Raw genomic sequence first — 27,799 nt, forward strand, 5'->3', positions numbered from 1 at the left:
GGAACCGTAATGGCAAGCAGCAAGATGGCGGCCCCAGACCGCAGCCGCGGCGCGCGCTCCACGTGAAGTCCCAGCTGACAGCTCTGCGCATGCGGAAGGCCAAGCGGCAGAAGGCAGCCGCTCCTCCGGGAATAGCAGGGGCGGCGCAGGGAGGAGAGCCACCAGGGGCACGGAAGATGCTGGCAGAACCGCGCTGTGGGGACGGCGGAGGCAGGGTGGGAGCCACATCCGCTGCCCCCCAACTACACAGTCACCGGCTGCGCGGAGGCGCCCCGCCTGACCCGGGTTCCCGGGCGTCGGTGGAGAAGCCAGCCAGAGCCCGAGGGGGCAGTGCACCGTGCCCCTGCCCTCGGAGCAGATCTCCTCTCGGCCTCCCTGCACGCGCACAGCCGCACGCACGTGGAGGGCAAACCTGCCAGCCCCCGGGGACAGCCAGGCCCGGACCGCCAGACCTGGCCCAGTCGCCGGCCGCCATACGCCGGCCAGGCCGGCCACGGATGGAGGGAGCGGGGCCAACCCCGGCAAGACTAAGCGCGCTGACCCTGTCATCTGGCCTCCATCGTGAGAATGACCCCACAGCCCCAGGCTGGGATTACAGGAACTCTCTGGCCTGGGACTCGAACCCTTGAAGGAGCAGGCACTGACAGCTGGCCTCCCTGCTCTCTGAGCCAAGATTGGCACGCTTTCCCAAATATATACCCCACTCAGCCCTCGTCAAATTTATGAAACTAAGAAACAAAAACAAACAAAAAAACAACCGTTAAGCTTTAGCCATTGCTAAACTTCAAAGCTGACAGCCAACCCCACTTGACAGACGTGAGTAACCTATCTTAAAAGTACATCTTTCAGACTAGAGCCATCTCCCTGATACCACATGGTGCAGACAGGCCATTGCCTCTGAGTCCAGCCAAATGGCAGATTTATGAGCAAAAGAAATCACTGTTGCTTTTTTTTTTAGACCACTAAATGTGGGGGTGGTTTGTTGTGCAATGATAGATAACTGATACATCTGCCTCATGTCTTTATGATCTGCGGACCTCCTCTTCCTTATCGCCAGCATCCTAAATTCAGGTTCTCCCCACTTGGCCTAGAGTATTGCAATGACTGACTCTTCCTTCCCTCTAGGGTCTCCCTGGTTGACTTTCATTTCCACAGTTTTCTATCTTGCTAACTTACATCTTGATTATATTACTTCCCCAAAACACCGAAAAAAATTTGAACCGTGATCTGAGAAGTTCTCAACATCTTTTTGCGGCTCTCAATTCTGGCTGTCCATTAGAACTACCCGTGGAATTTTTTTTTTAAACCAATGCCTGAGCCTCAACTCAGAGATTCACATTTAACTCATATAAGCTGGAAACGAGCCCAATGTTGGTATTTTCTTAAAGTTCTCCACATATTCTAAATGGCAGCCAAAGTGAGAACCACAGAAGACATCATGGGCAGAAAACATGCAGAGAAAGGTAGGATAAGAACACAGCCAACACCAATATTCAAAGTATCGGTAAAAGATAAATGAAGATGAAGACTGATCCAGGGTTTTCAGAGTAAGAGGAAAAGCAGAGGATTAAAATATGAAGAAAAGTAAATGACAGGGGAGTAGAAATAGAAATGTTAGGAGGATACTGAAGATAGTTCAGAATGTTCATGAATTCCTTGTGTTTTACTATAATAGGATGATTAATACAGTTCTGATAGGCAAAGTTAACTCACAGGTTGAAACAAAACTTACCTGTATTCACCAGGACATGATTTCATTTCACATTTTAGCATTTTCCCCAGTGCTATCATAATTCATGCATTTATTCAAGAAACATGTATTAAATGCCTACTATTGGTCACACATTATTCTAGGAATATAGCAGTGAACAACAGAAGCATCTTTGCCCTCAAGGAGCTTACATTCAAGTTGGGCGTGGCAGGCAATTAAAAAATAGACAGGAGCATATATCAAAGATTGGCAAATGATATAAAGAAAAATAAAGAAGGGAAAGGAGAAAAGGAACACTAAAGCAGATGGAATGGGGGGAGTATTTTTAAAGGGGTCAGAAAAAGCTTCACCAGTCAAGTTTCCTTGAGCAGAGACCTGAAAAAAATGAAGGAGCCAGTCGTGTGAATGGGTGCCTATGGAAGTGGTGCCAGAACAAAGAGCGAGTGAGAACATGGTTGAGGTTTATAATGTACAGCAAGGAAGCCGGTGTGGTCAGTACAAGATGAAGTCTAAGAGATAACAGGGGCCAAGAGAAGGGGTTTCAGGAGTGGGGAGGAGGGGCGCCTGGGTGGCTCAGTTGGTTGAGCGTCTGACTTCACCTCAGGTCATGATCTCACGGTTCATGGGTTCGAGCCCTGCGTCGGGCTCTGTGCTGACCGCTAGCTCAGAGCCTGGAGCCTGTCTTCAGATTCTGTGTCTCCCTCTCTCTCTGACCCTCCCATGCTCACCCTGTCTCGCTCTCAAAAATAAAATAAAAACATTAAAAAAATAATGTTATTCTTTAAAAAAAAAAGTGGGGAGGAGAAATTGTGAGAGGCAGTGGCTCTTTATCTTAGAGTAGTACCTTAGAATCCCCTGAGGGACATTCTCAAAATACCCTTGCCCAGTCTATACCCTTGGAAATTCTGTTGGAATTTGCTAGGATAAACTAGACATCAGCAGTTTTCAAATGTCCCTGGTTTATTGAAAACTACTGCTGTAATGATTTAAATGGATTATAGGTCACTGTATTCTGTGGATTTGCTCTGAGAGAAGTAGAAAGTCACTGAAAGATTCTCATGAGAGAAGAAGCAAAATCAGTATTTTAACTAGTTCATTCCAGCTGCTCTGCGGAGAATAGATGGTACAGGGCAAGGACCAATTTAGACCACCTATCTGCTTTCAACATTTTCCATAATGAACATGTGTAGCGTTTGTATTAATGATAGAAATCTCTCTGTAAAAAAATTTTGTTAAACAGATTGTGAGCTAAATGGGTGATTGATATTGAGGAGGGCACTTGTTGTGATGAGCACTGGATGTTGTATGTAAGTGATAAATCACTAAATTCTACTCCTGACACCAACCTGACACTGTATATTAACTAACTAGAATTTAAATCAAGACCTAAAGCATATCTTTTAATAAGAATTAGAGCATTATATTCTCTTAATCATCTATTCTTTCTGATGTGTTTCTCAAAGAAAGATTTTCATGATGGTAAGAGATTGTATATTATTTTGCTATAGCTACCTAATAAAGTTCCACACATTGGGTAGCTTAAAATTCCCAAATCCAGCAGGGCTGGATGTCAGCAGAGACACTGGATAGAATACCTCCTTGCCTCTTCCTAGCTTCTAGGCAGCAATCCTTGGCATTCCTTGGCTTCCAGCTGCATCAGTGCAATCTCTACCTCTGCCTTCATAAGTCCATCTATCATCTTCCTTGTGCCTTTGTCCAAATTTTGCTCTTATAAGGATACCAGAGGTGCCTCCTTAGCGCAGTAGGCAGCGCGTCAGTCTCATAAGGATACCAGTTTCATTGGATTGGACTCCATCCTAATCACTTCATCTTAATTTATTTAAATCTACAAAGACCTGAGGTGCCTGGGTGACTCAGTCCCTTGAGTTTAGCTCAGGTCATGATCTCCCAGTCCATGGGTTTGGGCCCCGCATCAGGCTCTGTGCTAACTGCTTGTTCAGAGCCTGGAGCCTGCTTCGGATTCTGTGTCTCTTTCTCTCTCTCCCCCTCCCCTGCTTGTGCTCTGTCTCAGTCTGTCTCTCAAAAATAAATGTTTTAAAAAAAATTTTAATAAATCTATAAAGACCCTATTTCTAAATAACATCATATTCTGAGGTATTGGAGTTTAGGACTTCAAGATATCTTTTTGGGGGGGACACAATTCAACACATGCAGATGGATTCTCATGAAATCTTTAATAAATAGCAGAATTGGTATCATGTACCACCTTCTCTGTCAAGACGAAAATCTACAAAGGAAAAAAAATAGAGCTATTTCCAAAAGTTGATAAAATTCTTGAATAAAAGATGATTGCCCTGAAAAGGAGCATCTCTGACATGTTTTTTGATTCTCTAACTTTTGTCCACCAGCAGACTTTCTCAGAGAATGACTGAAAAACTCTATGAAAAGATTTGGTTGTTTCTGGTGACTTTCATTCATGGAACATGAATTTTCAGAGCTTTGGTGGGTTGATATTTAGGGCTGGATCCTTTAGCCTTTATGACCATATAGCTCCTCTAAAACAAGTTTATGGAAATTAGAGAGTCACTCACACTTTTCAAATTGGTTTCACAGTGCCAGAGTAGAGGGAATTAGAAGCTTAATTAACATTAATCTGAGAAGGTGCTTAAAACCAGTCTAACCTGCTGAACCTTCATCCTACCCAGTGAAGTCTTTTGTTTTCAGCATCAGAATGAAAATTGTTAGGCTGACAGATGAACTTTATATGGCTGAACTTAATTCATTGCGGGCTTTGAGAGCCAACAATAAGCTTCATAAAGAAAAATGTGAGCAACATATAATGCTTAGCCTCAGGAAACCCTGAGGCAAAGCAAATCCTTATCAAGAAGCCACTGGTGACCCAAGTAACCAGGTTGAGCTGAATTAATGTGTTGGCACATGTGCTGTACAAGGAAAGTGAGCATTCTGTCACAGGACAGAGGGCAATAGATGATAAAGAACAAACACCTACTTCTCGATATATTATCAAACATCATGTTTGGAATTAGTCTAAAAGTACACACTGTGAAGTATAAACTGTGTTTGACCCATCTATTATCTGGAAGTGAAATAACCAAATTCACTTATTTCCACTAATCAGCTGCTACACATTTTTCTCCAGCTTCTGCCATCTGCTTTTAATTACGAAAACAGTTTGCAATCCAAATTAAAATGATAAAAAGTTAATTATCACAGCCTTTCAGCTTACAGGTGTAGTCAATAGGAAAAGAATTAAGCAGATTTATTTGGTTTCAAAGAGAAACTTACATGAATTCAGAACATTGCCAAAATTACCTTATTTCTTAGACATTTTGAGAGTTCATAAACAAAATCCACCCCAAATAAACAGCTATAAAGTAAATTTGGATTAACAATACTAACAAATACTGTTATTTTGGGCAGGATGATTGAAATATAGTTAAAAGACCCAAACAGATTTCATGAAGAAAAGTGTGACTACAAAGAAAAATAGCACTGTCTCCAACAGCAACAGTTAAAACTGAACATCTGAAGTTAAATACCACAAATGTTTCAACACCTGGTAAGTTTACCTTTAAGTCATATTTACGTAAGTTTTTTTTTTGAAAAGAAAACCAAATGCCTAGTTTTCTTTTTCAAACAAGAAAAAGTTAAGGTAAAGAAAGAGAAAATGAAATTAAGGTTGCTGAATGTCTACCATGTATTTGTATGTCACAAAATCAGTCTTGCAAACAATCCTATGGAGATTACTTCTTCCACTTTAACGATAAGAAAACTGAGCCTCAGAGATAAATTTAAGTTGAAAGTCAAACCTGGGGCATTCTGTTATTGATGGGTACCTTCCACTGCCTGATTAACACATGATGAACAGCAAAAATCTTGATAGAAGAAAATTTCACTGTATGTTTTAAAGGATACCACTGGATTGACAAGTGTTAGTGTTCAAAAAAAATAAACAGTTCATTTTCCAGTACTACATCTCATCAAGGCTCGAGTCCAAACAATTACATATATAAATATATTTATGTATTTATTCATTTATACTTTTATATAAGGTATATATTATTTTATTTATAATATATGCTTTTATATGTGTAGTAAAAAATATGACAATAATTTATTTAATATTCTGGTGTTTTTCAAGTTTCGCAATGAGATATATAACTCTTGGTTATTCATTTTTGAGAAGACAAAAGAATTAAAAAGGAAATGAATAGACAGACCCAGTGGAAATGAGAGAAAGCTGAAGTGGGTTGTCAGAAAGGAGGTATGGAATAGAAGATGAAAGTAATAGAAGGAAAGGCATGGAGAGAAATGAGAGATGTGAGAGATGCCATATGGGCAAAAGACTTTGGAGAACAAGAAAGAATGCTTAAAGAGATATTTTAGGAAGATTTTTTTGTGATGTCAAATAAAATTCTTTCCTTGGTCTCCCTATGACATCATTAGTAAAAGTCCTTTCTTGTGAAAGCAGTACTGCAGACCACCTCTGCCAATACCCAAATGCCAGGACTTTTTCCCTGTCAAGAGCCAACAAGGGGTTATTTGGGCAAGCATAACTTCTCAAAGTGATAGCAGCAGTTGCTGCTTAGCATCTCACTACAACCACCATGCAGAGAAGTTTCTGTAAGACAGCCAAAATCCCCCTTAGGATTCTCAGTAGGGGAAGCATCAGGTGGAACCCAGAGACCAATCAACTAGCGGTGGCAGATCACTAACACTGCCTTATTTAACTGTAATGTGAGAAGGTTGTTGACTTGGGGAAGAATTTCTATGTACTTGAATAGGATGCACCCCTCTCCATCTTTCTGATACACATTTTTGAAAGATACATGTAAAATGAACCAGAGGATAACAAAATAAATTTTCCTCAGTCTCACCCTACATTCTTCTCCCTGGGACAAGCCCATTACAGCAGTTTATTAAGAAACTTAGATGCTAGGAGACAGGGGAAGAGAAGAGAGAGAAAAACAAGCATGCACTGCCTAGTATCATTCTTGTTCATGGAATCTGGCCCTGTCCCCTCCAGGGTGGGTTGAATGTTGTCCTTTAGTTGGTAACACATTTGGTCAAACCCTTGGAGGCCCCCAATCATGATGTAAGCATGATAGGACTTCTGGCATTTACTAAGTCAAACAACAACTTGAGTGGGATCTTAGAATTTTCTGAACTTGTTAGGAACTTAGGATCTCTATGTCCTTTACCCATAAATTTGGGTTAGGTAATATCAACATTAATCTCAGATGTTGAATTCAGGGAATAAACAGAAGCAGGCTGAACCAGCTGGGATGTAACAATGAGGGAGAGTCTGGTGAAACTAAAATTATGAGCATTTTTTTGTTTAATGAAGGAAAGGGAAGTGGCTGTCTCCCTATTCTCCCATTCTTAGGATGTCTCTTTAAACACATAATAGGCCCAAGAAGAGGCCTAACCTTTTGATTTTAAAATGTAAGGTCACAGACCTTTTGACCTTTGAAACTGTAAACACCTATCTCCAAAATGAACACAGGAGTCTTTAAGAAGGTAGCAATCACACATACGTAATTTGTCTCTTGAGGAGATAAGAGAAATTACTGTTCTTTTTTCTCCTCTTTTGTGTTAAATGATGTGAAACTCTGTCTGGACTTTGTAGTCCCTTTCATACTGCCTTAAATGCAAATCTGTTAGTAGTTTTCCAATAACAAGTGTGCTCTCTCTGTGTTCTGTATTGATATGAAGGAGACGTTTGTTGTCGTGACTGCCAGCAAACAGTAATATGTGCACCCAGAAGGCAAAAAAGACAACTTAATGGGATGAGATTGCATAGTTGGGTGGCTATTAATGTGAACAGTCATAAAAAGAAAAGGCAGTTCTTTCACAGAGAGCAGAACTTCAGTATTAGAGGAGTAATTCACTACCAAACTTTTATCTCATATTTCAGTTTGTTCTTACACATCTTGAATTTCTCCCACATCCAACCAATCAGAAGACCTGATTTTTCATTCTTTCAAAATCTCTTTGAAATCCATCTGATTCTCTCCATTGACAGAGCTACTACATCAGACGATGTGGCTATTATCTCTCTCCTACCAAATTGCATCACCTTCAGTTTTGTTGCCTCTCAAACTACTTCTCCAGATAGCTAAGAGTCATATTTCTAAAACACAAGATCCCTGCTTAAAACTGTGGTGCATAAAGATCTCCTTCCTCTTGCTCCCGCTTACTCCACCAGCTTGATTTCTCATGACTCCAAAACTCTTTGCCCATTTCTTCAATGTGTGGTCCTACCATAGTAAGTTACTCAATGTTACTTGATACCCTTAACTCAGGTCTCTAGGGCTTTGCATAGGCTAATTTCTAAAGACCATTCACAGTCATCCCTTACTTCAGTCACCATCTTCCAAACACCACCCTGCTTTTCATTTAGGACTCAACTAGAATAGATCACCTCCCTCTGAATTTCTTGTCTGACCCTTCCAAGGCATCCCTAATTTCCCCTTATAGCACTCTGCTTTGACCTAATCTACTATTCATCATGGTGCCCTCATTTGCCAATTCATACTGTCTTTTATGTTATAAAGTCTTTGAAAGAATTCCCAAGTATTTAACAATCAAGTCAACAGGTTTATGTTCAAGAGTGGGGTTGGCTTGCACACCACCTTGAACCAGTGCTTCAAATGAGTCACTAGAACCCAGCTACATTCCACTCTTAATTCTGTTTCCTTGCATCTTGGCTTCACTGTCAGACTGCTTCTTGTGTCACACGTGACTGCCAACTGTTGAAGGTCTATGTTCTTTCAAGCCTAGAGGAAAAGAGTACCTTTCTCTCTTTGAAGTCCCAGAAAGATTTTTATTGAATGCCATTAGCTTCGACTGGGCCACATGCTCGTTGCTAAAGAAATCACTCTGGCCAAGGAAGCTAAGGTGCTTTCACCAGGCTTGAAAACATGCTCATACTTAGAACCCGAGATGGAATTCACACTAATAGAGCCACATGGAATGTAGGGGTGGTTCTTCAGAAAATAATAGAGATACTGGTAAGAAAGGAAAAATTAATGCAAATTGGAAAACAAAAACAAAATAAAACTGTCCACTACAGTAAGTAAGTTACATGGCTGTGTAAATCAATATATTCAGTGGCAGGTTAAGAAATTATGGCTTAAGAAGAAAATCCAGTTACAGACACTTGAAATCTCATTTATATGATGATTTAGCTAACCTTTCCCTATAAGGTAAATTTCTTTGGGAGCTAAATTAAATTCATTCAGGTTTTTAGTTTTCTGCATAATAAATGGAAACTTATTTCTGAGTTGCATGCTGCACATTCCAAAAAAGATTTATAATTATATAGATTTTGACTTAACCTTTAGTTTGAATATGACATTTAAACTTGATGATTGGATTTCCTCAATAAGTTGGAAACACGGAAAAAATTTATGGAGGAATGACTAATCTTGGGTAATAAAGGCAAGAAATAGCACTTTTACTGTAATTCCAATTCTTTTTTATATTTTTTAAAATTTATTTATTTTGAGACAAACAGAGCACATGAGTTGGGGAGGCAGGGGTGGAGAGAGAGAGAGAGGGGGGGGAGAGAGAGAGAGAGAGAGAGAGAGAGAGAGAGAGAGAGAGAGAGAGAGGGAGAGAGGGAGAGAGAGAAAATCCCAGCAGGCTCCAAACTGCCAGCACAGAGCCTGATGTGGGGCTCAGACTCACAAACCATGATATCATGACCTGAGCTGAAGTCAAGAGTCAGATGCTTAACAGACTGAGCAACCTAGGTGTCCCTGTAATTACAATTCTTAATAATTGATACTTAAACATACATACATACATAATTTATTATATGTGATTCACCTGGAAGATTCAATTATACTAAAATGTTAGGTAACATGACAGACCAGGGTAGGAAGGATAGAAAGAGCTCATTTATATTCAGTAAAAGGTTTCCAATTATTTAACAACTGAGAAAAGCTTTAAACACACTTTTCCCCCTCTGGAAATTTTAGTACAACTTGGCTGCTCAGAGAAAAATCAGCTTCTCACAACACCTTTTTGTGATGAGAGCAAGCTGCCAAGAAAACTCCCTCCTGATAGAAAGAAGTCTGAAGAATGTCTGTCTTGAATCAGGTGTTATAATTAGTTTCGACACCACTTTCACAGTAAGACTCCTTAATCCTTCTGAAATTTTATAGAGGGATAAATCAAGCACCTCGTACATTATTTACAGTATTCCAGTGGTGTCTTTAATCTCTCCTGTTCATACTTCAGGAGATATTTCAGTTATGGACATGTGGACTGCCCTAGAAGTAGCAGAAGATTTTTTTCATGCTTAAAATTAATGCTTTCCTAAATAAAAAGACTCTGTTCACCATGTATGCAGCAGTATGATAAAAGAGATTCTGATCCCAGAGGCAACATGATAAATCAGGAAAAGCACTGAATTTGGAACTCATATGCTTTTAGCTGAAGTCCCAAATCTTTGCCTTAAAGTTTTTCTGACCTTTAAGAGTTTCCTCATCTCCAGAGGGAAGAAAAAGTATCTTGTATCTTAGAGTTATTGTATGAATCAAAAGGATATCAATAACACATGCAAAAGAGCTCTACAAACTACATAACCATACAAGTTCAGCCTCAATACTTATAAGGAAGTACTTGAAAATTGTAGACTGAATATATTACCACGGATTTGAGATACATATACATGTATATAACTCTGCTACATTGCAGTGCAATGATAGCTAGCATTGATTAAGTGCTATGTATAGGCAAGGTACTTTGCAAGGCTTCTCCTTCCAAATCTGGCAACAATCCCATCAGGTGGCTAATATTGTTATTTCTATTTTATAGAAAAACCAAGGCCAACAAAGATTTAATAACTTCTGTAAGTTCACACAACTAGAAACTCTGGTCCTTTGACTCAACATAGGCCAATTTATTCAAAGTCAGTATTCTTACTGCTACATACTTCTCCATCCATACAGGTCCATGTGACAGAAGACAAGGTCCTGGTATTCTCCCTAGTAAAAATGTGTAATTGATTCATGATAAAGAAGCATCATCAACTAATGGGGGGGGGAGTAGTTGATCATTTAATAAAGAATTTTAGGGAAATCCACTACTTTTGGTTTTATCATAGCCTTATAACCCCAGAATATTTAGAGGTTGAGAAGCCAATCACTTTTAAATAAGCCTTTTTTTAAAGTTAAGTATTTATTTATTTATTTTAAAATTTTTAATAGTTTATTGTAAAATTTGGTTTCTATATAACACCCAGTGCTCTTCCCCACAAGTGCCCTCCTCCATTACTAACTCCCTTCCCCTCTGCCCCTCCCCCTTCAGCCCTTAGTTCCTTTTCTGTATTCAATAGTCTCTCCTGATCTGCGTCCCTCTCCCCCGACCTTCCTCTCCCTAGGGTCCTCTGTTAGGTTTCTCCTGTTAGACCTATGAGTGAAAACATATGGTATCTGTCCTCTCTGCATGGCAGTGAGAAAGAATGAAATATGGCCATTTGTAGCAAAGTGGATGGACCTCAAGGGTGTCATGCTAAATAAGCCTTTTAAAGTTTTTTTTAAGTCTTTAAGTCTTAAGCCTTTTTAAGGCTGAATAATATTCAATCATATGTACATGTCACATTTTGTATATCCATTCATCTGTTATGGATAGTTGAATTGTTCCCACCTTTTTGCTATTGTCAAAAATGCTGCATGAACACTGATGTATAAATATCTTTTTGAGTTCCTGCTTTAAATTATTTTGAGGTAGATACCCAGAGTTGGAATTGCTGGATCATATGACAATTCTATTTTAAATTTTTTGAGGAACCTCCCTACTGTTTTCTATAAAGGCCGCACCATTACACATTCCCACCAACAATGCACAAAAGTTCCGATTTCTCCACATCCTCACCAATACTTACTAATTTTTGTATTTTTATAATATCCTTGAATTTTGTAAGTTGTTTTATAATACACATGTCTTATTTTCAACTTCCAGGAGAAAATACCTTCAAGCACTATGAAAGAAAAATCACAAATGACATAACGAGATCTTGTTGAATATGAAAAGGTTGAATTTCATGTCCCTAATTATTGAATTAGTGTCTTTATCTTAAGACTTACTTATAATGAAAACTGTTGGAAAGCCTTTCTTCTTCCTATATTCTGCATCTCACTTGATGGGATCGCCCGACTATTAATTGACGTACAGCCTCACCTTGATCCTTTCCATATCCCGTATATCTATTTGATAACTAATTGTCCTTACATATGTTTCTAAAGTCATTTTTATCTTCTTCACCACCACTGCCATTGCCTTGGTAGGGCCCTCATCAATTCTAGTCTGGTTTAGAGCATTTTCTTATTCTCTCTCTGCCCCTTCAACCCCATTATTCAGAGGCAAATATAATTGTATCATTGCTTTGCTGCTTGTCCCACCAACATCTTCAGCTAACCTTCTCAAACACAGGATACTTTGTCACATTTATATGAAGCATAAAAATCATTCTAAAATGTTGATTTTCTTAAAGGAGAACTAATTTAAGTAATAATTTACATAATTAAAATAAGACAACTGTATATGTAATTTTCATACATTTTAAGCAGAACCGTAGGCCTCAAAAGTTTTTCGCACATTAGGACTTTGCACTGTGTGAACTACGGTGCCAGCATCAGTTTCTTTCTCTCTCCGTCTATAAGGGTACATTGAAGGGGAACCTTGAGAAATACTTATTTTTACAGGATAAAATATAATCTCCTTAGCTTGTTATATGATGTCCCATGTGAATTGGCACTTGCCTATATCTCTAGACTCACTTCTCCCTCCTTCCTCCACATTGATGCCTTATGTTTCAGAAATGCCACATCATTTGTGGTTTTCAGAACATCACTCTACTATTTCATATGCTATTCTTCTCTCATAGAAGTTTCCTCTTCCCATTCCCCTATCCAAACTGCTCTATGTGATGAACTCCATTTCCACCTCTCTATATCTGTCCAAATATTTCTTCTTTGAACAAATCTCCTCTACTCTCTGCCCCTTCAGAGTGTTACCTAATAGGGCTCTCACCTTAATACGTCAATATTTGGGGGGAATTTATGATTAAAGGCATAGTTTCTAAAGATAGTCTACATAGATTTGAATCCCAATACCATTTTCTACCTGTGTGACTTTAAGCAAGTTAACTGACTTTGCTTCGCCCGGATGTTCTCTGTAAAGTAGGGCCAGTCCTAGTGCTTACCTTATGGGGTTGTTAGGCTTTTATGGAATAATATATGCACAGGACGTAGAAGACCTCCTGGCAGATAATCAGCATTAACAAAATGTCACCTACTTTTGTCTTAGTCATGTTAGAATCCTCAGGGTCTGTCCCAGAATAGGTGCTTGGAAAATGTTTATTGAAGCAAATTAAATTTCCTTCTTACTAAATACATGCTTTTGGCCTTCCATTGCTTCTCTTTGGCCAAAAGAAAAGCATTCTATTTTAAAAAACTGAAAGAAACCTTGGTGACTGAGAAACCCCAAAGGTACTGCTCACATCCCTGGTATTTTGCATACCCTGCCCCAGAACTGGCAGTGGTGGTAACATGTCACAACAGCTAAACTGAGAAAGGAAGGAATAAAAACACTGATGGTTTGAAAGGGAGTTCTTTCTCCCTTCTGCTATCAGAAAGTGGTCCAAACCTCTGCACAGGACATGAAAAACAAGCCTATACTTGGAGACCCATCTTTCAGAGTTATGAAAACCCATTACATATTTGTTGAAAGGAAAACGATTGTGCATTTGGATGCTAACTCCACATAGAGGGAGAAGACTGCCAGGACGTGTGTAGAATTGCCTGGACTGCGAGGGGTTTTGTTCAGGGTCTTGAGACTGGTGATAGATGAGCCTAAAAGGACTGCTTTAAATAAACCAAACATCTTGGATTAGTGTCACTGGACTTAGAGTCCCCTGGGAAAGGCTTGTCTCCCATGATTTCCAGTATACTCCACTTCCAACGAGCTGGAAATGCCACAAGAAAACTGCTGTTCTCACGGTATTTTTGCCTTTTCCATTTCTAGTTTTAGCTAAGAAAAAAATGACATGTGTACATGATAGAAAAATCAGAGCATCCAAGTGTTTGATCTTTAAACTAAATAGAATTCACTGTGAGTTTCAAATAAATTCAAATAAAATAACTTTGGGCACAGTCTCATAAATTTTATTTAGCCAGATCTATGCCTACAAGTAAGTAAGATTTATTAAACATTGACTATCCTGAAATTTTATTCCATATACGTTAATTGAAGGCAAAGTGGCAGAATAATTAAAATTGGTTAATGTCTCTGAATTTTTGTTTAGGGATACTTACTTAAACTTCCAAAGCACTTCCAAAAATGTGCTATAAATAGATAAGCATATTTATGTAAATATTTGGGCATTTTTCTACAAGAGGTTGATTTTTGTCTACTTACAAATTTGTAGAAGTGTTTAATTCCATGTTTTAGATTATGTTTCAGTAAAATGCAGCAAATATTTATGAGTCACTGTGAGCCAGGCAGAGTGCTAATAGCTGGGAATCTACTTAAGGGCACATTGACATATGCTAGTTTTTTAAATATGTGCGGTTAATACAGGACCACCTGGGTGGCTCAGTCGGTTAAGTGTCTGACGTCGGCTCAGGTCATGATCTCACAGTTCATGAGTTCAAGCCCTACACTGGGCTCTGTACTGACAGGTCAGAGCCTGGAGCCTGCTTTGGATCTGACTCCCTCTCTCTTTGTCCCTGCCCCACTTGTGCTCTGTCTTGGTCTCTCTTTCTCTCAAAAATACATAAACAATAAAAAAAAATTCAAGAATATTTAGATAAGGTAACCAAAGAAATCTGAGAAAAGGAGAAAAAATACCATGCAAGCTGTCATGGAACAATTTAAGAGTGTTCTTTTCTTCAACAGTGTACTTAATGTGTTTCTATTATAGCAGAAAACAATGACTAAAACTTGAGTGAAAATTATTGTGTTTTTTAATTCTATAAAATCTTGATTTTTGCATACTAGTTAATATTTAAATTTACCTATAAAAAATACAATGATCACTGTTTAACTTTTCTTAGTGGGGGGCACCTGGGTACCTCAGTCAGTTAAGCATCTGACTTCGGCTCAGGTCATGATCTTGAGGTTGGGGAGTTGGAGCCCCATCTTGAGCTCTGTGCTGAAAGCTCAGAGCCTCAGGCCTGTTTCGGATTCTATGTCTGGCTCTCTCTCTCTTCTCCTCTTCCACTCACACACTGTCTCTCTCTCTCAAAAATAAACATTAAAAAAAGTTATTTTAAATTTTTTTAGTGGCAAATGTCATAACCAATTAAGCAGATCCTAGTACCAAGATGATAAGAAATGTTATTATTCATATATATACATCTTAATAGATATGTTTAGGTTAATCTATTAATTTTTACATACATACTACATATATAATATGTAAGGTTAAGAGCTCAAAATATGGAGTTGGTCAAATATACTTGGGTCTGAATTTTTGTTCTACCTCTTCGTAGCTGTGTGGTCATAACTGCTCAATGTCTCTGCACTGCAGAGTCCACATCCATAAAAGAAGGGTTATAGTAGTAACTACCTGATACAGTGATTGGAATAAAGTGAGGATGTACATAAACTGTTTAGCTGAATGCATAGTGAGAATGCAATGAACGTCCGCTTTCATCAGGAGTAGTGATACTACCAAGGTTAATGAAAAATGCTGTTAATAAACTAAAGAAAGAGAACTGAGAAAAATTGGGGAAAGCTAACAATGTTAACATAAATAAGTTTAACAAGACTAGAAATTGTAATAATTATGAGTAATTAAACCATGTGTATATTTCATCTTGTAACTCAAACATATGATAGTATTTGAATTTTAACACTGAACCAGAGCATACTCAAATCCAGGAGTTTGAATTATCTATATCCAAAGAATATTTCTCTGCAATTCACTGAATGTGCCTAAGAATAGCTTATATAAGCACAGCTCAACGACCACTTCTTTGCTTCTCGTTCTGAGTTCTGTGAGCTGTGAATCATGTGGTGAGGTGTGAGCTGCTGCCGGAGTTTCTGCTCTAAGCGTGGGGCAGCAATTTCCCGTCCGCAAACAGCCCCCGCTGCTCCCATAGGCTCGGAAATGCAGTGTCCTGTTACTTAAGAACATTAGGAAAACATGGCTCTTTAGATAATCAATGACATCTCTGATAGAGAAATTTGCTCTTAGCTGGAGTAAATACTTTTCCTGCCTCAAAGAGGAATAGCAGTCTAATATCAAAACAACAGGCATAGGGATGTATTCAGACAAAAGCGGGAGGAGGAAAATTAGCAGTTTTCAGGGGCTGGTAGGAAGGACTATAGACCCTCTGCCTGAGGGTGCTGCAGTTTTATCTGAGCACAGCAAGTTAATTTCTCCAGACTTCCTCTATATGCTATGGGAAGAGAATGAATCTGCACCTGCCTCAGTGAAATGAAAGATGAGGAGGGCATCTGCTCCATCCTTGGGTTTGCCCCAGGGGCAGCAGCACTATTGGGGTAGGCTTCCTCTTAATTGTGATAATCATTTTGCAGTACATACACATATCAAACCATCATGTTGTATACTTGAAACTAATATAATGTTATATGCCAGTTAAGTCTCAAAAAATGAGCTCTGAAACAGAAAAATAATTCAAAGCCGTATCTGAAGTACAGTCCATGAAACCAATGCTCCTGAACTGTTACAGAGTATTGTTCACCATGGAAAATAATTTGGGCTGACAAGGAGATCTTACTCACTGAGTCTAAGGTTTCGATTGTAGAAACAATGTTATAAAGGGTTAGAGTTGAGTTAATCAGAGAAGTTTACATTAATGGAAAAGAATTTAGGATCAACCCTTTGTCATATTCCCTCATCAAAGGCTTTCATAATTGACTTACAACATAACATCGTTAAAAGCTTCTTCTCTTATGATATAAACCAATACTTACCATTTAAATGTCAGGTTGGTCTCTTTAGGTACTAGTTGTACCAGCTTAAAAGTAGAAAACTTAAAAGTAGAAAACCCATATAGCTATTTTTGCTAAATAGTGGCCTGGACGCAGGATGAATGACCAAGTAAAATATCTCCAGTTTATCAGAGATATAGCAATTTTAAAACCTCACAAAAATTTCTTGTTCCTATCTAGTCTGCATTTATTGGGACAGCAAACCAAGTAGGAGGCCTTTACATGGGCTGGGATGTGCCTATTAACAAGTAACTAATTTCTCTTCATTTAATATAGTTGTTGGATCTTAAAGTCAATATCAAACTTCAAATAAAACTCTTAAGAGATCTACTACATCTACGACATCCTTACTCGGTAATGCATTAAATACCTTTCTATGAGAAGGCAAAACGTCAGACAAGAGCAAGAATGCCAGTGGTAGAAATAAAGAAGCCTCCCAGCTGTGCAGGGGGATCTCTGTAACAGCCACAGAATTTAAGAGGGTGTTGGATTGTGGCATGTGGTCTCTCTAAGCAAAAGCTAGATAAACTAGGATCATCTAATAGCTAAAAGTAAATAAGACCCTGGAGAAGGGCACCCATTCCTCCTGAGATTTGGCAGGAGGCTGAGAGAATTTTCTCTGTATTGCTCCCCACAATAGACTTATGATTATTTTGTATCCTAACTAAATTTCTAGGCTTAATTGGCCTGGAGAAGTACCCATGACATAAGTGACTCTGAATTCTCCAAATCAATGTTTTCCTGTAGTTAAAACAATTAGTGAGTACAGGAAAACATTAAAACAGATCATATTTCTCTTTCTGGGGAAAACCAGAGATTTGTTTGCTTTTGTATCATGAAAAAGATCAGAATACTTTTTTCTACTCCTAGTAAGTCATTAATGCCTGTCATCTGAAATGTTGCTTTTGCCAAAGATTGTTTATAAATGAGCAATTAGAACTTACTGAAGCATTTTAGATGAAGCTTATTTAATTGATGAGTGAACTAACACCATATATCAAGTTGTGATTTTTCTTCCTTAGCAAAAGCATGTGACATTAGGAGACACAGTGCAGAGCTTCTTTGTATGAAACTCATATGCCAAGATTAAGACTATTTACCACAGAAACAAAATGGGGAAAGCTACTGGATATAAATAAAATAATAGCCATTTTATACTCACAGCAATGACTTGCCTATATATTTTTGTAGTGGTGTGTATGTGTGTCTGAGAGAGAGGGATGGGGAGAGAGAGAGACAACCAAGCAAGATAAAAAATGACTTTTGTTTTGGGGAAGAGGTAGCACTATTTTGATCCCTAATGGTAGTTAACACAAACATGAAAATTGTGTTTCTTTATTGAATACGATTCAGAAAAATTAGCAGAGATAAAACTCTATAATTTCAATAATTATACAAGAAACTGCATTTCAAGTCAAAATGACCAGGTTTTCTCTCTGCTATATAACATGTAATATAGATTGTAAATAATTGTAATGTAAGGATTAGAATTCCGCTTTTAAATCCTATACTTTAATTTGATATGAAATGATGTATTACAGTAATATTTATATTTTTCTCATTTGATCCTCAGGGGATAGAAATAATCCACATATTATTCTTGTATGATAGATATTCCCATATCTCCAAATTTAAAGATCAGAGCTTCACAAGGGAAAATTACAAATAACCTCCTATGAAACACTGTTTTTTTTCTTGTTTCCTATTAGAGCTCTTTTAAGGATTAAAAACTTCCTTATAGAGTATCAGTGCTGGAACATGATTAAGGTAAAGCTGAAGTCAGATGGCTCAACAGAGAAGCAATTTCTTGACAATCTTCCTTTCTCCAAAATAGAGCTGATTTGCAATCCATTGATATCAACTGCTTAAGCAGAGCAAACTGTGTGAAAGCTTCAAACTTTGAAATTGGCAGGTTTTAAACCTTGATATCTTTTTGTCTCCTTTTTAAAAGAGTTGTCAGAAACAGAAATGCTATCTTTGCATGCAGAGGGAAAAGAAACATGCTCTTTCTTGGATGTTCTCAATGAATGTGAAAGTAAGTGAATGGTCCCCTCCAATGCCAAGGGAAAGCTTTGAAAGCAGGGGAATGTTTTGTTAAGATTATCCATTTCCCTCCTGACAGGACAACCAAAGACAAATTCCCCTATCTCTATCCTTTGCCATATCCTCTTTATTCAAGAATAAAATCACTCTAACATCACTCTATGCTCTGTGGTGTTGAGTACTCTACCTAGAGCCTAGGGAAAAGGAGGAAAATAACAGGACCCTGACTAAAGGGACATAATATGGAGAGACATGGATTCATGCAACCACCCAATATGACAAGAACTCATCACTCCCTGACTCTAAAAGGTGATGTATTCCATGAACTAACTGTAGGAAACTCTTTTGGGAGGAAAGGACAATTATTCTATGTTCCTTCTGTTTTCATGTAGGAAGACTCTACCTAGATGAACATTGTCTTTCACACCTCCTACTCCTCCCCCAGAGGAAGGAGAATTAAATGAAATTTCTGAATGGATAATTTCAAAAATAATCCTCTGATCCACGGCACCCATTCCTCCTGAGAATTGGCAGGAGGCTGAGAGAGTTTTCTCGGTACTGCTCCATCTGTGCACTTGAAAGTCTCCTCCAGTAAGGGAATCCTGTGATTGTCCAGCGTGCCAGTACTGGGGGTAGGGGCTGAGGATAAAGGATTATTAACAAGCACATCCCCCTCTGTACCTAAAGGCATAATTTGAAATCAGTTTTGTCAGTGTAACAAAACAAGTAATATTTGGCCTGCATTCTTCCTCTGCACTTCGCTCTAAATGTGTTCCACAGTTGGTTGGGAAAGAGGGGATTTTATTAAATGACTCACTAAAATCCTAATAGCTTCCAGCTGTGTAAATAAATTAATGCTCATCAATAAATGGCCCGCTTTCAAAGACCTTTTCTTTTATTACCATCAATATTCTTACTCTATTAAGCAACTGGAGGCAAGAAAAAATGATTAGTGTAAATGGCGGGGAATATGAAGTCATGAACATAGAAAGTAATCATGAAAGCAAGTACATCTCTAGCTGTAGACACCACCCTGGCACTTAGGGACCCATGAGTATAAGGACCTCCCCCCTCTCCGTACTTCCATCCGAAGGACGTTTTGGGCATGGTAAATTAGAGGGAAATTCCAGTGAAGTTCACTTAAGGCCTTGATAGGTTTGCAGTTTCATAGACCTGGGAATGGACTATTTCATTTTTGGGATAGGAAGTGGTTTGTGAGATGCAAAAAGAAATGTCCCACCTATATTATTTCATTTAATATTCACAATAACTGAGTAAAAGAGATACTAGTGTTTTCTCATTTATAGATGAAGAAATAAGGCTTAGATAGATACATAAAGCTGCTTGCCCAAAACATCAAAGATTGGAACTAACTGATCCAGGGTTCAGTTCCAGATCTGCCAAAATCAAAGCTCTTGCTTTAACCTCTCTGTGTCATTCTACCTTATTCATCTTACTACTACCGATGTCAATCACCTTGAAATCAATAAGTAAATACTTGTTGAATCGAATAAAATTAAGAGTGGAGTTAAAAAACATTAAAGCATTAAAAACTGCTCTCTTCACTCAATTTTGTTTATGAACATTGCAATTGATAAGTCATCTAAAACCAGAATAAGTTAAATACCAGAGAATCAGAACAACCATGAGATTTAAAAACTAAAAGGACTAACTAATCCAAGAGGAAAATCAAGAATCCTGAATATGAAGTTTAACAAAGTGGTGACTAAAGGCATGATAATAGCCAACAAATATTTTTAAATATAAACATGAATAATGAAAGGGTGAATTTAATTAAATACATCAATTTGAGGAAATGGAAATTTAGGTCTAACTTAACAGAAAGCATTTTAACTATGGGAACTCAAATGTTACAGAATAATCTCAAGGGAATAGATCTCCTACTTCAGACATTTAAAAATAGATGGTGTTTACCCAAAGGAAACGGAAGAATATGTCCACTCAAAGACTTATACATAAATGTTTGACTGAAAACAATCCAAATGTCCATCAACAGATAAACAAGTTGGTATAACCATACAATGAAATACTATTTGTCAATAAAAAGGAATGAGCAGTTAATGCATGCAATAACATGGATGAACGTCAATGGTGCTGAGTAAAGGAAGCCAGGCCATAATAGAGTACATACTCTCTGATTCCATTGGTATATATATAAATCTATACAATGTAATGGCTGCAGGGGGTAAGAGGTAGAAGGGACAAAGGAATAACAGGGATATAAGGAAACTTTGGGGCTAATGTATATATTCGCGAGGTGATTGTGGTGATTTCATCAGAGTATATATATGTCAAATATATATGTACACTTAAAATATTTAAAGTTTATTTCATATCAATTATATTTCAATAAAGATGTTTGAAAAACAACAAATGAATAAACACCTTTTTTAAAAAATAGACTGTGGAACATAGTACAGCATAAGGCTATAAGGCATTGCTCCAAAAAAATCAAAAGAACAGAATGGCTGTATCTTACTCTTTTTCCAGCACAATATACCTCCTACCTACCCATTTCTTTCATGGTCAATCTCTTTTCCTCCGTTCTTAATCCATGCAGCATAATGCTATTTGGAGCAAATAATAAAGAAAACAAAAATTACTCACAATTCCACCATTCAGAGATTATGTTTATTAAAATTTGAGGATATTTCTTACCAGTTTTTGAATATCAGGATCATACTCTCAGTATCTAGATTTAGTTTTAATATAAGTTCATAAAAAGGAAACGTCTTGAAGTGTTGCAGAAATGCAAACTGGTGCAGCCACTGTGGAAAACAGTATGAAGGATGCTCAAAAAGTTAAAAATAGAACTACCCTACAGTCCAGTAATTGCACTATTGGGTATTTACCGAAAAACACTAATTCAAAGGGATACATGCACCCCTATGTTTATGGTAGAATTATTTACAATAGACAAACTATAGAAGCAGCCCAACTGTCCATCAATAGATGAATGGATAAAGAAGGTGTGGGGTGTGTGTGTGTGTGTGTGTGTGTGTGTGTGTATTAGCCATAAAAAAGAGTTAAATACCATATGATTTCACTCATATGTGGAAGTTAAGAAACAAAACAAATGAGCAAAGGGAAAAAAGAGAAAGAGAGAAGCAAAGACAAAACAAAAAACAGACTCAACTATAGAGAACAAAGTGATGGTTCCCATAAGGAAGATGGGTGGGAGGAGGATGAAGTAGGTGGTGGGGATTAAGGAGTGCACTTGTCCTGGTGAGAACTGGGTGATGTATAGAATTGTTGAATCACTATAATATACACCTGAAACTAATATAGCACTGTATGTTGACTATACTGACAAATAAAATAAAATAAAATAAAAAGGTAAAAGTAAAAACCAAGAATATCAGGTTCATACCATTTGTATTGTATTTTATATAAACTTTCTATTCCTCAAACTTTTCAAATATATACAATAGAGTAAAAAGCCCAACATTTATGTAATCATTCCTTGACTTCAGTTTCTTCTTTAATTTATCTTCTTAAAAGAAACAAACATTTTAAGGTCATACTCTCCATTTCTTCTCTCTTTCTCTCAGTATGTTGAGATTCATCCATGTTGATGCATGTCAACCCAATACATTTCTTTTTACCATGTCCTATTATATGTATAAATCATTTAGCATACCTGTTTCACTTAACATTATATCATGATTATTCTCCAAGCCCTTGTGGTTTTCTGTTTTTGAAAGGCTCTTCTCTCAGCTCTTTCTGGCTTCTCCCAGCTCTCCCAGCTCAGGTCACCACTCAGTGAAGGCTCCCAGACTACGCTATCTGAAGTAACTTCCATCTTTTCTCTCACCCAACAAATGGTCATTCTCTTTCTCACGCCACCCTTTAATTTCTTTTATAGCATTTACTTTCATTTTCTCCACTTGTATATTGTATGGTTCCTCCAAAGGATGGGAGTTCCCCCAAGGTCAGGAACATTGTCTTTATTGTTCACCTTTCAATGAGGGATTTTAAAGAGGGATGTCACATTAGCGCAATGCATGCCACATTAATAGGACTCAACTAATATTTAAAGAATAAATAGGAAAATGAATGGATAATGGGTAGCAGGAGTCATAGTTATATGGTTGGATGCTAATCATGTCATTTCTGGTTCTAATCCTGTGGGACCCCTGTCAACGAGGAAAAGAGGCAGAACTGAAATAAAACAAAAACATTTATTTGGGATCTGAATTGCAATTCAGATGGCACAAATTTAGGAAGCAATCCAAATTGTGTCCCATTAGGAAACAAAACTCAGAGGTTTTTCATGACAAAAGGGCATACTTATATACATTGTTTACAAAAAAATTTTGGTTGGTGTGGGTGGCAGAAAACCAATCTTGGCTAAACATAATTGGTTGCTAAGGCTAACACTAAGCAAAAGTATGTTACTGTAGCAAGTTGCAGGTGTTCCTGTAGTGTCTTTGGCACATTTGCAGTTTGGCCCAGTTCAAAAGTTCATTGCCCTACCCTGGGAGAAGATACAATAGACACAACTTTCTAATGGCCTCCTGGCTTCATTTTAAAACCCCTTAACGTAAGTGAATCCATTTTGTTTAACTCTTCACACCTGTTTCTACCATCAACAACAAGCCCAGGAGAACTTACATTTCATATCTTATCCCTCAGCCTATCTGCTCTGGAAGGCCAGATAGCTAGGACTACTGTAAAAATAAGGAACTTCTAAATGTTCTGCTTGCAGAGTGTGAAAGCTATAGTTTAGTCCCTTCAACTTGACTTTTCAAATTATCAGTTCAAACAGACTGAAATTCTGGCCATTCAGCTAGATGACCAGAACATATCCTTTATTTCATTATCCTGAGAAGTATTCATGACAGACCACAATTAATTTACGGCTAGTTTCATGAATTGTGTATGATTTATATAACACTTAGATTGCTCTTTCATATCTAAGTAGAGATTTTCTAAAGTTTTGCAAATTTGAAAAGATTTGTATACCTACATGTTTCTACAGTTACTTTGTAAATTTTATAGAGTTGGCTGTGCAATATAATGAAAAATGAAAAATTTTAGATCGTAACTTTAACTTTTCATAGTATCTATTATTAAGGAACACACGTGTACACGCATATGTTCTTCTCAAATGGTATAAAAATTATTTTCAGTTTGAAAAATTGGCTTAGAATAATTTAAGATGCATATATTTCTACTGAATTTTTTACAGGATTCCTTGTTACTGAGTTTCAGTGGTTTAACAATTCCCTTTCCCAAAACTGCTTGCACACTCCACAATTCCTAACTCCTCACAATCTACTACTTGAAATGTGCTTGTTTTAAATAGTTCTATCTTCTAAATCATGTATTTTAATTAAGAAAATATTTAAAAGCCATGAGCATACCCAGAAAGTATTAATTGGCTAATATAAAGGAAAAATGATCGTGTCAGTGTTGTTAAAAGCTAACTATTCTTCTTCAATATTAAAATTCCTTAGATGGTTTTCAACAGACCATGATGAATATGTTGGTTACAATTCTAAAGATTATCACCAAAGAATAAACCCTGGCATGTTTCTCCTAAAAGTGAGGTTAGTATAGTAGAAATATTTTATGCTGATGATTTTGTATGACTGAAAAAGTATTGATATGTAGTATCCAAATCAACAGAACAATGAAATACATGCCTTAAAAGTGCAGGTTAGCCTTAAGCATCTCAGAAGGTCATCACTGTGATAGATCTGACTGTCTCCAAGTCCTAAGATTGTCTGCACCCAGGCTCCATGTCTCTGTAAATGTGATTTAGGATAAGCTCCTCCAAGCCCGACAAAACCTTTCAGTAAAAAGATAAGAAGATACAGGTATCATGATCATTTTAAGCCAGGGCACTGATAAGGATATGTTAACGAAACATTTTACTGATGAATTAAATGACACTACTTAGTGAGCTGTTTTAGATTGGCATCACTCAAAAGCCCCCAGGTTAATATAAAAATATCAACCTCTTTGTTCTTAAACTCAAAGGTTTTGGAAAGCTGTCAATATAAGAAGTGCAAACTGAATTTTCTGGGAAAGATTAGCAGCAATAACTATCCAGCCCACCCTCTCATCAAGTCTATGCAGATGATTATCATTTTAAATAACCACTTGCACATTTCCTCTAACAGCAAAGGAGTTTTGCTGTGTGCATAATAAATGAGGATTTTAATATCTCTGCAAAACTTTTGCATTGTGATTATGCTGTGAGTAAAGTGGAAGAGATTACTCTAGAAATATTTATACCCCATTTCTAAGCTATTTATGTTCACAACAAATGGTCGTGTTTGTTATAAAGGCTATTTGGATTCAATTATTTTCTAACCTTACAAATAAGTTCTTTATAAACTGCTAAATGTGCATTGAAACAAATTTTATTATTGATGTATGAAATGATTCTTACGGCTATTTGTGCTTACAAAGGACCTTTATAAAGTAAATGCCACTCTTTAGAGACATAAATAAAATCTGTTTAACATTATCTTCTTGTTGTAACTATTTTTGAAACTGGTTATAAGTATATAAATAACTTTTGTTTCTGGGACCTAATTTCCATTATAAGTGAAGCCTGTAAGATCTGGTTAACTTAGTAAAATGACATGCTGTACGAAATGTTGATCAAATGAATTATAACTGCTTTTGCAGGAATCAGAAATTCAGCTAAGTTTCTTGTAGTTGGTGATTCACTATTATGTATCCTTTTAATTGGCAGTATTTCTAAATCAGTAATAGAGGAAATACTGTCATCCTAACTATACAAATTGGATTGACCTTTAAAAAAATCTTTTTATTGTTTTTTATTTATTTTTGAGAAGGAGAGAAGGACACTGTGAACAGGGGAGGGTCAGAGAGAGAGGGAGACACAGAATCAAAGACAGGCTCCAGGCTCTGAGCTAGCTGTCAGCACAGAGCCCAACATGGGGCCCAAACCCACAAACTGTGAGATCATGACCTGAGCCGAAGTTGGACGCCTAACCAACTGAGCCACCCAGGCGCCCCTGGATTTGCCTTTTTAAATGTAACCTACAGGCATACAACTTGAGACTTATGTCATTAGAAAGTGGTATCAATATATTTCCAAGATTTTATAATTACTGAAATAAATGTCTCTGTTTTACCCAAAATATTGACCAACTCCTCACTTCCTCCTTATTGGCCTTAGATTCAAAATATTCTTGCTTAATCAGGGACATGCTTAATGTTCTTTCTTAATTTTCAAACATGAAAATTCATCTGCTTTTCCATTTTTAAAAGTGGATTTCTACTTATGTACAATTTTCTAGTCCATTTAATGAGCCAATGACAGTTTTTATTTGGTTAAACTAACCTAATTTTGTTACTCAACTGAAATGAACAGCAAGAGGGGAAGCTTTACTTCATGAAAATGCTGCCTTAATATGTAACTAAAGTCCTTAGGAAATCTTTCCATTTTGGAGTGATCAAGAGTGATATAAAAGATATCTCATCTCATAACAAGAGACTTCTGGTTTCTGTGTGGACAAGGTCCTTTCAGTGATAAAACTTGAGTCAGTGAAGGGAAACTCTGACCAAAGATAAGCATCTTTATAATTGTTTACAGAGAACTCAGAGCAATTTACTTAAGAAAAAAGGGCAGGCAGTACAACTATTGGAAGTGGCTGTAACTAATCATTTCTATGCCAGAATTTTAGTTTTTCACTCCTTTAAAAAGAGAAGAGAAGAGAAGGAAACGGGGGGAGAAAGAGAGAGAGAAAGAGAAAGTAAGTGTTGAGTTTAGATTGTTGGATTTAGGGTTTGCGGAGAAGTTTTTTCATTGTATCATCTTTTTTGCTCCACCTGAATGAGCTCTACAGATGTGCCCGAACAATCTAGGCAACTTCTTATCTGATAATGCCTAAAATTATATACTAAGTGGAGCATAAATTGAGTTTTTAATCCATAATAACTGAAGACAATGTCAATATTGTGCTCTACAGCATGATAGATGTGTAGACATTTAGATATTCCTCCTCTACTGCACAGACTGAAAATGCACACCTGTTCCACAGTTGGGTGTTTTGTTTTTTTACAACTGATTTCTTCCAAATGCTGCCTGAGTAGAGAATCACAGTTTCTTCCCTAATTCAGTTTATCCTGGTCAATTAAATAAAACAAACAAAATGTCAAGAAGTCTCAAGAAAAATCTATTTGAGTAAGGCCCACTTTATTGTCTCTGGTTCAGAGTGAAGGGTAATTTACATTGCACAAGTGAAACACAGTAGGAAAACTATAGACTTCTAATGCTTTCCTAGAGGACAGAAGGTACTTTTCATCTTGCAATTGAATTAATATAATGGATCGCTAATTTGTTTCCAGCAACTGTTTTTTAATTCATAACCACTGAATGGCCAGAAATTATATGCCTTAATTCTATTTCTATTTGTTATTGTTAAAGCAAGATTTACTATATGGTAAAGACATTTGTTCTCCAAGTACATTCTTGGGAAGTTAAAGTTACATACCTGGAATTGGCTTTCGGGATAAGCAGAATCAATATCAGCTACTCCAGAAAGGTACTATGACAAATGAATCCAGTGTCTGAAGGTCAGAAGTTGAGTCAGTGTCCTTGAGTCCGGTTCTCTGAGATGGCTAAGAACATGAGGAGGGCTCTTCTTCATGTTGTGTCACCTAACATTATAAAAATTACAAAACGGCGAGTTCGATGCCACTTACATTGAGGAATTATGTTCTATGTGTTTTTGTCTGTTTAATTCATAGCTGTATCCTCTTGGCCTAGAATAGTGACTACTAAATCTTAGTGTCTAATAAATATTTCTGAAATTATTCTTTCCAAAACCTGATATTCTGGTGCCAAAAGCTGACACTTCTTTAGATGCATAAGAGCCTGGGGCACAGTTCAGGTCATGATCTCACAGTTCGTGGGTTCGAGCCCACAAGAGCAAGCAGCTCAGAGCTTGGATCCTGCTTCAGATTCTGTGTCATCCTCTCCCTCTGTCCCTCCCCGACTCACACTCTGTCCCTCTTGCTCTCTCAAAAATAAAATAAACATTAAAAAAATGTTAAAAAAAAAAGAGCCACTATTTAACAATAACA

The 27,799-nt window shown here is 37.4% G+C and overlaps 1 protein-coding gene across 1 annotated transcript; it reads left to right on the forward strand.

The window, feature by feature from the left end:
• The first annotated feature begins 3 nt into the window (after positions 1-3).
• Positions 4-24,274, forward strand: LOC115279263 (skin secretory protein xP2-like). Its single transcript, XM_029923803.1, has 3 exons — positions 4-816; positions 5,114-5,252; positions 24,190-24,274. Exon 1 carries the CDS (start codon positions 90-92, stop codon positions 627-629), a length of 540 nt encoding a protein of 179 aa, XP_029779663.1. The 5' UTR covers positions 4-89; the 3' UTR covers positions 630-816; positions 5,114-5,252; positions 24,190-24,274.
• Positions 24,275-27,799: the final 3,525 nt, after the last annotated feature.

This window comes from Suricata suricatta, chromosome 15, assembly GCF_006229205.1.
Source record: "Suricata suricatta isolate VVHF042 chromosome 15, meerkat_22Aug2017_6uvM2_HiC, whole genome shotgun sequence".
Classification (NCBI taxonomy): domain Eukaryota; kingdom Metazoa; phylum Chordata; class Mammalia; order Carnivora; family Herpestidae; genus Suricata; species Suricata suricatta.